Source organism: Rana temporaria, chromosome 5 (assembly GCF_905171775.1).
Source record: "Rana temporaria chromosome 5, aRanTem1.1, whole genome shotgun sequence".
Classification (NCBI taxonomy): Eukaryota; Metazoa; Chordata; class Amphibia; order Anura; family Ranidae; genus Rana; species Rana temporaria.
The window spans coordinates 130973979-130986905 of NC_053493.1; the positions used below are offsets into that span (position 1 = coordinate 130973979).

General features: G+C 41.6%; 1 protein-coding gene across 1 annotated transcript in view; it reads left to right on the forward strand.

The window, feature by feature from the left end:
- The window catches only part of ULK4 (unc-51 like kinase 4), a 798383-nt gene that overhangs the window by 28897 nt on the left and 756559 nt on the right, over nt 1-12927 (forward strand). Inside the window, exon 9 of the mRNA XM_040353131.1 lies at nt 4844-4933. Coding sequence (XP_040209065.1) covers nt 4844-4933 — 90 coding nt within the window. The remainder of the gene's footprint in view (nt 1-4843; nt 4934-12927) is intronic.

Here is a 12927-nt window from a genome sequence, read left to right on the forward strand (position 1 = left end):
ATGAATGATGTCTGCCAGTGGTTTCCCAAGGCCCATGGTGTTCATATGACAATAAATACATGTAAAATGAAAACAAACCAAACAAATTCGAAAATGCATCTAGAACAAGATCCAAACTAAAAGTAAAAACTTGGTTCAGTTAGCAAATGGCAGCAGATGAAGGTGCACACATGTCGCAGTCGTTATGCTTTGCATTGCAGCTCAGCAAAAATCATCTCCCCCATTGTGTCTGGCGGGCAGCATCTCGCCTGCATCTTCTACCCAGCTTCAATTGGTGATACAGGATGGCGTCGCTCATTTCAGAAGGGACATTTCATGTGGGACCTTAGTTCTGCTTTAATGTATTCTGCTTCTAATGGCAACATCTAGAAATTTTAATTGTGCCTAATGCCCTGTACACAGGATCGGAATTTCCGATGGGATAAAATCAGATGGAATTTTCTGTCGGAATTCCGTTTAAACTGTCTTACATACACACTGTCAGACCAAATTCTGACTGTCCAAAACGCGGTGATGTAAAACACTACGACGAGCCGAGATGCTTCCGAGCATGCGTCGACTTGATTCTGAGCATGCGTGTTTTTTTTCTCCGTCGGAGTTCCACACAGACGATCGGAATTTACGATAGGGATAAAACATGTTCTATTTCTAAACTCAGACGAAAAAAGTTCGATAGGGCCCACACACGGTCAGAATATCCGATGAAAAAATTCCGCCTGACTTTTTTCATCGGAAATCCGATCGTGTGTACAAGGCATTAGATGTACCCTGCAATTTTTTTTTTCTCTTGAATGACTTCTGCATAATAGCATTGCACTGCCAGGTCTGTGAGTGTGCCTAGACATTCTTGTGCTTGCAGCCTTATAGCTGTAAATCTGCAGTGATACCCAAGGCACTGCTGCCTCTGACTTCTAGTTTTAAAGGAGAAGGTTACCTTTTGGAACATGTTACATGTTCCACCTGTATTTATGGTGGAACATGTAACATGTTTCAGCAGCTGCAGCCTCCCTCACCCCCCACCCCCAGTGACAGCGAGCGGGCATCTTCTCTGGGTGCCCACTGTCACTATTTGAGAAAGATGTGGCTGTTATTGACTCCGCCTGCACGGCCACGTCATTCATTCAGTCCTCTGTGAATGGGAACCTACAAGTCTTGGCAAGGCTTGTAGTATCAATTTACCACCACAGTGCTGTTGAGCGCTCTGCTAGTTCATTCATTCTTCCTGTCAGTGTGTATCTGTGTGCCCATATGAGGTACAAGCAGACAGATACACTGAGAAGTTTGAAGTAGTGTTGCATGGCACCCGCGACCTGCAGATCATGGGTGCAATGCTTTCCAAGCTCCAAGTAAAATAAATGCACATTTTATTTATTTTTTACCTGCAAAAAGATTTGCATTTAGTTTTATTTTTTTTATAAGTGCACTTACCTTTTTAGAGATTTGGAGTGAGATTTTAGTGTTGTCACTACTGTGTTGCTGCTCATTGTTTTTCTTGTTGGAGGCTCTGATATAAGGAGGCAGTTCCTGCCTATACCAAAATGACAGTTTCCACTCACAAACATAGTACAGAGCAAAGCATTATAAATCAGTAAGAGGGGGAAAAATCACCTACAGGAAGACCACAGGCAGACCTTTGTCCTCTGCCTGCTTTTTTTAGGGTAAATTTCAGTTTCTCTTTACATTTTCATTTGTAGAATTTAGCCTAGGTTCACATTGGTTCAATTTGGCATGCGATTTTACGTGTCAAATCGCATGCCATATCGATGGCTATTGCCGTCAATAATGGCACCATCCAAACCGAGGCAGCCCCACACCGATTCCCAAAAGTAGTTATTGTACTAATTTTGGCGACTTCGGAGGGCGATTTGTATAGACCTCTCTGCATGAACCAGAACAGATGTCTGTCATATCGCCCCCGAAGTCGGACTGCATTACCGTGTTGTGCCTGTTTTTCGAACCCGTAGCAATGTGAACCCGGGCTTAGAGACAGAATGCAGATTTGCGGTTTACTAAAAACACAATAATAAATAATAATGTCATCTGACCAGATATAATTTCAAGTCTATAAAAGGATATTAAGCCAGTGAAATTAATAGAAACAAATGATTCAATCCAATAAGCATGCAACTCTAATAAGATAAACAAATAGAATTAGCTGCAGTAAGGTTTGTTGTCTAAATCCTCAAGCTCATGTATTCATGTTTTACAACAGATTGACACTTAGATACCAGACTAGAAGGAATTGCTTTCACAAGGTTTTACCAGCTAAGTTGTGTGGAAGAAGTTTAAAGCTGAAATCCAGGAAAAACAAACATACATATTGGGGGTTATTTACAAAAGGCAAATCCACTTTGCACTACAAGTGCAAAGTGCACTTGGAAGTGCAGCAACTGTAGATCCGAGGGGGACATACAGGGAAAAAAAAAAAAACGCATTTTAGCTTGCACATGATTGGATAATAAAATCAGCAGAGCTTCCCCTCATTTCAGATCGACTTCTCAGATTTACAGCGACTGCACTTCTAAGTGCACTTTCAGTGCAATTTTAAGTGCACTTTGCACTTGTAGTTTGCACTTGTAGTGCAAAGTGTATTTTCCTTTCGTAAATAACCCCCATTGTCTACATGCAAAAGCCATGGGCATTCTTACCTGAATCTTGGTGTTCTTTGTGTATTTCTTCCAGATCTGTGCACTTTGCCTCCGTTCTACAGACCGGTCACTGCTGCTCTTTTTTTGTGTACAGTCACTGGTCTTTTATCCGCCCCCTCTTGTAGTTTTCTGCAGGCAGCCTGTAGTGTATGTAGCTATTGCGTCCCTCCCACAGCTCTCCTATTTGCGTAGGATAGATACAGCACAATGATTACATCGCTGCTACTTTTACAAGTTAATATCTGGGCTCGCAAAGGCATTTGGTGCACACAAAGTCAGTACATTTCCTTTGTGGCTGTTAAAAAAATATATTTTATAACGTTTTTGTGTTTTGAGTACAGCTCCTTTTTTTTTTTTTTTGCTGTTGACAAAAACACGGCCAGTCAGGTTCCTCCACCCGAAACTCGCCCATCCGTGCCTTTTATGGACCTTGCTTTGTGAATTGGTGCGCAGTCATGTTGGAAAAGGAAGGGGCCATCACCAAACTGTTCCCACAAAGTTGGGAACATGAAATTGCCTAAAATGTCTTGGCATGCTGACGCCTTAAAACTTCCCTTCACTGGAACTAAGGGGCCAACCCAACTCCTGAAAAACATCCCCACAGCATAATCCCCCCTCCGCCCAATGAGTTGGACCAGTGCACAAAGCAAGGTCCATAAAGACATGGATTAGTGAGTTTGGGGTGGAGGAACTTGACTGGCCTGCACAGAGCCCTGACCTCAACCTGATAGAACACCTTTGGGATGAAATAGAGCGTAGACTGAGTGTGAGTGTGTGTGTGTATATATACTCATGTGTGCATTAAAAAAAAAAAATCATAAACCCGGAATAAGTGCATGATAATGCCATACACTTAATACATAATTAGCGAGTGAAACTATTTCTTCCTTTATGGAAATAATTGGCTCTTATCTAGTAGCAGTATGCAAAAGTATGAACCAGAATGGAAAACTTGAGTGTTTCCAAGGGCAGAAAATTCCATTATTTTTACCTTGGCTGCTGTTGTGCTTTATGGAATTACGTAGTTTTCTGCACACTTAATTAGGTTCTTCAGCATAATTGAAGCTTAATTCAAGACAAGCACATAATATACACAGCTAAAACATGTAATTTTAATAGTATTCCAACTTCAGAAAATATTCTTAATTCTCTTCAGCCAGTATTCTTATACAGGAAATGCTGCTAAACAGGATAGCCAAGTTCTGATACATATCCAGTCTTCTGATTGGACTAGGAAGGAGCAAAAGCCTAAATATGAGGCATCCCCTTCTTTCTCCCCCTGTAGATATGTTTACTATGTTAAACTGACAGCACTGTGCTTTGCAGTGGAGCTTGACTGGCTGCCAGCGCTTGCACATTGTGCCACTCAGTTCTTGAGACTTAAAAAGACCTTGTCCACTTGCACATAGGATTAAATAATGTCACATTTTTTACTGATCTGAACACAGGTGCATTATGGTCTATGGAACAACGCACATAGGTGTGCAAAGATCAATAATACACCCATGAGTACAGAGGCGTAAAAAATAAATAAAGCATTCAAATGTAAAATGTTCTACTTTACGCATGTATATGTGTGTGTGTGTGTGTGTGTATTCACACTCATATTATGATGCTGTTAATTGAAAGAAGTTGAAAATAATTTAATGCACATTTATGTGCGGTCTTTATGAGCGGTCTTGCTTTTAACAAGATCCTGAGTAAAAATATCAGTAAATTATCACATCTGTGAGCAAAAGGCCTTAGCCAGGTAACTGCATTTAAAACATTTTTTTTTATGCCCACTTATCTGTTTTGTTACTTTGATATCTGCCTGGAATTCAGCTTTAAAAAGAATTCATGGATGCATCTTAACATACATATGTTGTTTTTCTCTTCATAGATGACATATATTACATTATTTCAATCAACCTAATTTCGCAATTACTTGTCAAATAGCTGCCATGAAGCTATGATTATGACACTTCATGTTACATAATCGTATCCTACAATCCGCTAGGTTATCTATTTTCATTTACATTTATAAAAGTTACTTTCCTGAATGATTACGCCTTTTTCTACTATACTGTTGTACATGTTCTGTTAATGGAATATCTTTTTCTATCATATTATTGTATATGCTCTGTTAATGGAATTTTGTTGATAATTATAAAAATTCAATTTAAAAAGAGCAAACTACATATGTTGTTTTGCAGGATTACATGGACTGAATTATTTCGCCATCCTTTTTGGAAAGATGCATTTTCTGGAGATCCTCGGCTGGACCAAACTAGCAGCACCCTTGGGTATGATATATGCATTCTAGTCCATAGCCAATAAAAAGGGGGGTATTCATTCTTTTATACTATCAGAAAATTTGGAAAGTGGCAATGCCATGGTACAAAATTGGTTTGTCTATCCCATCTTCCCAGTATGTTTGGAGTAGTAGCAGAATTCGCCTGCAGCAATCATAATGCAAGTTTAGCAACCATTTCATACTGGTAGGTTGGAGCTCCGCACTATTACATCATGATTTATCAACATGGTACTTTCTATTCAGTGTTAATGGCAGCAGGCATTGTTGCGTCTAACTGGGTAGGGCTGTGCCACTCTGTGGCAGCTTCCAAGTCCCCACCGTTATACAAGAATGCCAGACCATTCTGCCCCCACCCCCACATTCCTTTGGTCATCGTGGTAGCCCATCATAGTCATAGGCCAATAGGCATAAGCAGGAGGGAGCAGGCAAGTTTTGACATCTGGAACTGTCAGAATGGCTTGGCATAATGGCAGGGTAGGTGTCTGCACTTTATACCTTACAACATTGCTCTCTCTATGGCATACTTGCTTTAAAGCAAGTACCTTTAAATACCTTTTGCTGTTAATAATTTAAATGAACTTTGTCCCACCTTGGGTCTGATCCTCATTTGTAAAAATTGATGAATACCTCTGTAGCTACCACGCTCTAGGGCAGTGATGGTGAACCTTGGCACACCAGATGTTCAATTTTCAATGATGCTCATGCACTCTGGAGTGTAGTTGAGCGTCATGGAAAATGTAGTTCCAAAACATCTGGGGTGCCAAGATTTGCCATCACTATTCTAGGGTCTCCTGGTCACTGGGGTTAGCAGAACAACCCGTCAATCACAACCAGCGACCTTTCCCATTTTGGCTTATGCTCTCTTGTCTAGCGTACAGCTTCTGATGAAGTAGTTACATACCATGATATGCGTGAATCTATCCTGTGAATGCCCTTAATACTTCATTGCAGCATTATATGAGTATGGACTTCCTGGGATTGTTTTTCCAGCACTTCTTGGCTTTGTGTTTGCAATATAGGTTTTTCAGTATATTGGATTAGGATGCTCCCAGTTATGTTTGGTACAAAGGTAACAAATTTCTTGAAAATACATCCTCACCCGCACAGCGAATCCAGTGTTTTCCCACAGCGAATCCAGGTTTGGGTGACATAGCCTGGCTCCAGTGCTGCAATCCTGGTTTTGTTTCAGCTGGCTGCCTCTTCTGGGTATAGCCAAGTCACTCTCGATGTACTGGGCCTACCCTCCGGCACCTCTGTGTCCCTGATCCTGCAGCTTCTTGGAAGATGTGATGCAAGAATCCCAAGAGACTAAGAACAAGTGCTAATATCCTGGAGTTGGGCTTTAAATAGGCATCATTTTAAGGCTACAAGGGACACAGAGGCATACAGAGGCATACATTGGATATGTTCAAAGCAATTATGCAGCTGTACAAACCGTTACACTTAGCCATAATTGGATATCATACATACAGGCTCACTTTAAATATTTGGAACTTGTAGTGAATCCTGTTAAGCCAGGCATAGATGGTGCAATTTTTCTTTTTCCGCAAACACAGTCAATGTTGATGAGGGTAGGCCTCCTGCAAAGCCATTGTGTTTTCCCTGCCGCAGCCGGGAGAACACACAGTGATTATTGCTAGTGGCTATACTGGTTGTTCTCAAGTTGATCTAACTAGCCGCGATTCAATCCACCTATGGCTGACATTAGATTCTAGTTTTTATTTTTATTTGGAGAATCAATCATTAATATATTTAATGAAATACTACATGATGTAGGCAGTGGGGGCCACTCCATTAGGGGTGCAGGAGTGCCTCCCAGACATTAATCTATATGCAGGTTGCCAAACGCATGCATTTCAATGTTTTTTGTCTAGTTACAATGTTGCAGATGTGTAACTTTTTGTATAATGATGATGGTGAGGATAGTAGAGAGTTAATGATTGTGGTATTTGTGGCTGGTGGTGTGAATGTTCCTCTTCCCGCTATGCACACATTGTTCCCGATGATAGCGTGGAGGTGGCACCTTATATAAAGGTTATTTTTAGCACTTTAATGTTTCCCGTCATCCGAGAAAATCAGAGGATGAGATTTGTGGGCTGGTTGTATAGGTCAGGGCCTGCTGAGCGAGGAGCCACTTGTGCGACAGTTTTATATGGCTGCGTCGATGAGTTGACCACGTTGGCTTTCATCATCTTTTGGGCTTTTGTTGGGCTTCACCCAGTTTTAAGCCTCCAACACAGCTGTTTCTGTTTCAGTTAATGACTGTTTCAACCTACATATGAAATTGATGATTATTAGCCCTGGCCTGGTATAAGGCCCCTTTCACACAGGCGAACCATTCATGTCCGTTTTTTCGGCGGACCTGAATGGGCGCTCCATGCAAGTCTATGGAACGTCGGATGTCAGCGGTGACCATGTCCGCTGACATCTGATCTGATCTGCTAAAATCAGACAGATGCCGATACGTCACCATCTGTCCTGGCGGATTAGATCGGGTGAGATCTGATGAAAACGGACATGCTGTCCGTTTTCGTCCGATCTCTCCATAGCAAGCAGCGGTGCTTGACAAGCCCCTTCACGCTCAGTGAGCCTTTGCCTGTCATCCGCCGGCTCAGCAGAGATCAACAGAGAGATCTTCCGCTGAGCTGGCGGACTCCGCTGAGCGGATCTGCCTCGTAATAGTTTAATCAAAAACTGACTCTAACAAAATGGCTGACTTTGCAAGTGGAAGAATTTATGGTGGTTTGAAGACAAAGGGTAGTCACGCCAAATATTGATTTGATTTAAAAATGTTAGTTCTGTTTGCTCACTTTACATCTTGTAAACATATATTTTTTAAAGCATTCTTACATTTACACCATTTTTCACACCTGTCTAAAATATTTTCATAGTACTGTATAATATACAGATAAGTCAGGATTTTTTTTTTTTCGGCAGTCATCACAGACTGGAATAGCAATGCAATCGAACATATAATAATACACAGTAATGGACATTATCATGTGGTTTTATTAAAGCGGTAGTAAACATTGTTTTTTTTTTTCTTTCTGGAACCTGCAAGGTTAAAGGGGTTGTAAAGCCTTCTGTTAAAAAAAAAAAAAAAAAAGGGGTTGTAAAGGTAAACATTTTTTTCCCTAAATAGCTTCCTTTACCTTAATGCAGTCCTCCTTCACTTACCTCATCCTTCCATTTTGCTTTTAAATGTCCTTATTTCTTCTGAGAAATCCTCACTTCCTGTTCTTCTGTCAGTAACTACACACAGTAATGCAAGGCTTTCCCTGGTGTGGAGACAGCCTCTTGAGGGGGCAAGCAGGAGTGTCAGAACGCCCACTAATACACGGCTCCTTTCTCTATCTGCAAAGTAGAGAGCGTCCTGACCCTCCTGCTCGCTCCCCTCCCCCCTCAAGAGGCTTTCTCCACACCAGGGAGCCTCACATTCAGAAAAGTAGGAAGTGAGGATTTCTCAGAAGAAATAAGGACATTTCAAAAGCAAAATCGAAGGGTGAGGTAAGTGAAGGAGGACTGCACTAAGGTAAAGGAAGCTATTTAGGGAATTTTTTTTTACCTTTACAACCCCTTTAAGCCATAATGTGTTAGCATGCATTGTATACTAGAACATTTTGTGAAACTTACCATTGAACGAAGCCCTTCCAGTGGCGAGCTGTCCCCAATTCAAGGCTTCCATCTTCATCTGTCTTCCTTCTGGGTTCGCAGACTCCGGCTGTGTGAGTGTTCGGAGCCGTGATGATATTACTCCCGAGCATGCGCGTGGGAGCCGCCGTTTATGGCACAGGTGGTCATTCCTTTAGAGCGCATGCAGTACACATTTTAGGAGGTATTTACAGTACCAATAATAAGGCTTACATATAGGCTTACCTATAAGTACAAATTATGCACAGGAGGTGAGGAAATATTTTTTTTGGTAGCTTTTTTTTTTTTTTGCTAAATTTTGCAGCAAAACAGGGAACACAATCATTATGAAAATACACAAGACTAGATGATTGCACACAAGTTTTCATTATTATTAGTATAAATGCATGCAAAAGAAGCATTATCCATTCCTAAAACTTCAAGCGCATAAGATAAGCCAGGCCTGAGACTTGAGGTAAATCTCTGCGATAACCTCTCAGGGAAGAATAAATTCACAAAGTATTGTTTACATTGGATTTTATTAAAAACCACGAGCCGTGCCGTGTTTTATTAGTCTGGTGTTGCTGTGGAATTGATGTGTTGGAGAATTTCATTTTCCTTGACTATTGATGTTTATAGCCTGGAAAGGTAATTACATTTTTTGCCGTTTGTACGGATATCCACACAACTTGTAAAATTTCAGTCAAGCAGTTGAATGTCCTGATGAAATACAGAAATCCTTACTGTTTTACCTGACAAAGTATTTGTAATTCTTCATAGCTAGTTTTGTAATTTGCACACTTTATCCACATTAAACAGCCAAACGGGGAACATGTATGTCCTAATTAAACAGATCAGTTTTCTGTCACCCCACCCCCTCCATCTTTCTTATTAGGCAGCAAAGCAGCATTGTCACCTCTGTCTAGTGACCAGGAAGCTGACATGAAAAGCTGTAATGTTAGGGGTTATTCTCATGGGCGTTTAAAATGCAGCATTTTGATTCTTTTTAGTTTTGTATGCAACTTAAAGCAGGAGTTCACCCGAAAAACAATTTTTAACATTGGATTGAGGCTCATTTTGTGAAGGGGAATCGGGTGTTTTTTTTTTAAATCGAAGCAGTACTTACCGTTTTAGAGATAGATCTTCTCCGCTGCTTCCGGGTATGGTCTTCGGGACTGGGCGTTCCCGAAAGAAGCCGAACGTCGGTGCGGCTCTATATGGCGCCTGTGCGCCGACGCAAAACACCCGATTCCCCTAGACAAAATGAGCCTCAATCTAATGTTAAAAATTTAGTTTTTGGGTGAACCTCCACTTTAATGCGGCAATATAGAAATCAATGGGTCCAAATACACAGCTGTCTGCAAATAAAAATGTACACTGAATTTATTTGGAGTATGAAAAATTAGGACATAGTTGGGTTGATTTACTAAAACTGGAGAGTGCAAAATCTGGTGCAGTTGTACATGGTAGCCAATCATCTTCTAACTTCAGCTTGTTCAATTAACCATTTGCCTCATTGGTACTTTTACCCCCTTCCTAACCAGGGCAATTTTCAGCTTTCAGCGCTGTCACATTTTGAATGAAAATTGTGCGGTCATGCAACACTGTAACCAAACAAATTTTTTCTTTCTTTTCCACACAAATAGAGCTTTTTTTTTTTGTAGTAGTATTTATTCACCACTGGGGTTTTTATTTGTTGCTAAACAAACTAAAAAAGACCGACAATTTTGAAAAAAACAAACAAAAAAAAACAAAAACGTTTTCATAGTTTGTTTTCATAGTTTTTGCGATTTCGGGCCGCGATTTACATTAAATTGCGGCCGAAATCGCGGCAAAATCGCGGCCGCGAAATTTTGAATTTCGCAGCAGTGTGAACCTAGGCTCAATGTCCCTTTTTAACTACATGCCGACTAGCCGCCACAGTTCTACGGCGGCAGGTCGGCTCCCCTGCGTGAGAGCACGTAGTGTAACGTCACCACGCGAAGCGGCCACTAGGGGTGCGCGCGCGCCCCCTGCTCGCTCCTGACTCCCGCGCTCGTGCCCGGCGGTCGCTCGTTACAGAGCGGGGCCGGGAGCTGTGTGTGTAAACACACAGCTCTCGGTCCTGTCAGGGGAGAAATGCCTGACCGTCTGTTCATACAATGTATGAACAGCGATCAGTCATTTCCCCTAGTGAGTCCGCCCCCCCTACAGTTAGAACACACCCAGGGAACATACTTAACCTCTTCCCTGTCCCCTAGTGTTAACCCCTTCCCTGGCAGTGGCATTGTTATAGTAATCAATGCATTTTTATAGCTCTGATCGCTATAAAAATGCCAATGGTCCCAAAAATGTATCAAAAGTGTCCGCCATAATGTCGCAGTATCGGAAAAAAATCGCCGCCATTGCTAGTAAAAAAAAAAAATATATATAAAAAAATGCCATAAAACTATCCCCTATTTTGTAAACGTTATAACTTTTGCGCAAACCAATCAATAAACGCTTATTGCAATTTTTTTTTTTTACAAAAAAATATGTAGAAGAATACGTATCAGCCTAAAGTGAGGAGATTTTTTTTTTTATATATATATATATTTGGGGGATATTTATTATGGTAAAAAGTAAAAAATATTATTTTTTTTCAAAATTGTCGCTCTAAAAACCGCAGAGGTGATCAAATACCACCAAAATAAAGCTCTATTTGTGGGAAAAAAAGGACGGCAATTTTGTTTGGGAGCCACGTCGCAAGACCGCGCAATTGTCAGTTAAAGCGACGCAGTGTCGAAACGCAAAAAGTGCTCTGGTTATTGACCAGCAATATGGTCTGGGGCTTAAGTGGTTAAAGAAGCCGCTTATCGGCTCTCTTCTTCCGTCCTCATGCTGTCAACATGAGGAAAGGAGTGCCAATAACCGGGCCAAGCCTTTGATGGGGGGTGGAAACATGTGGGTAAACAAAAACAAAAAAAGTCAGATATCGGCGCTGCAGAGGGGGAGCAGGATGGAAAAGAGGAGAGTGCCGAGGGAGGGTGAAGGTCCGCTTTAAGCTTTGAGGGGAAATAAAATGGAAGCTGATTGTTTTCTTTGTAGAGCTGCACCAGATTTTATGCTCTCCAGTTTTATTGAACTAACCCCAGTGAGTCTGGGGCCATAAATATCTGCAGATATACTCATACATGCATAAAGTCATTAGCCATGTATCGGCTGTTTGTTTATGTGGATGGTGCCCCAGGTGCTGCGTTCAGGCAGTCTGTGTAAGTCTTTAGGTATGCAGCGCTGTACAGACACAGACGCTCCTCCTAATTTGACAAGTGTGGGGGTGAGAGGCCCTGAACACACACTGCATTTGGGGCCATTCACCTGCACTCCAGCCACATAAACAAACAGCCGATTCATGGTATACAGGCCTCTGCGCCAGTTTGAAGCCAGCCTTTCTCAAACTTTTTTTTAGCCAAGAGGAGAGGCAAGAACCCTTGAAATATTTTCTAGGTCTCAGAACTGCTAAAATCAAGGAACAGTGGGGAAAAATGTTACTTACATCAGTGGTAAGTGGGAAGAATCCCCCCATTACAGTGGTGGCCACAATGCCACCCTTCCCTTACTGCATAAAAGGTAGGAACACTAGACCAAAAGATCAAAGCCCAAATGAATTTTTTGGCATTGCACAAAAAAAAAAAACAATGCGCTTCAGGGGTCAAAAAACTCCCCCTCCATTACTGCTTCAGGTAAAATCAGAACCTTGGGCCAGATCCTCAAAAGGGATATGTCGGCGTAACTGCTGTTACGCCGTCGTATCCCTGTTTCTAACTATGGAACTGATCCACAGAATCAGTTTTCCATAGTTAGGCAGAAGATCCGGCATGTGTAAGGGACTTACACTGCCGGATCTTAGGATGCAGTACCGCATCCGCCGCTGGGGGCATTTTGCGTCGAAATGCCGCCTCGGGTATGCAAATTAGCACTTACGGAGATCCACAAAGCTTTTCAGCTTCGTTTCTTCTCCGTAAGTTTTAGTTTGCAATTGTAAAATTAGGGCTGCTTTTACAAAGTGTAAACTGTTTACACCTTGTAAAAACAGACCCTTCAGTCCAGCGACACGATTTTTTTTTTGTTTTGAATTTTTTTTTCGCGCCGTATCTTTTTTTTTCCCAACGCAACTTTATTGACCCGTCGCAATCCACAAAGCTTGGCGTAACGTAATTTCGCGCTATGCACGTCGGGAAAATGACGTCACAAGCATGCGCAGTACGGCCGGTGCGGGAGCGCGCCTAATTTAAATGGGAATCGCCGGCGGATTTTAAGTTGCACAGCCAAAAATTTCTAGGTAAGTACTTTGTGGATCGGGCACTTAGGTAGAAATTTTAAGGCAGTGTAACT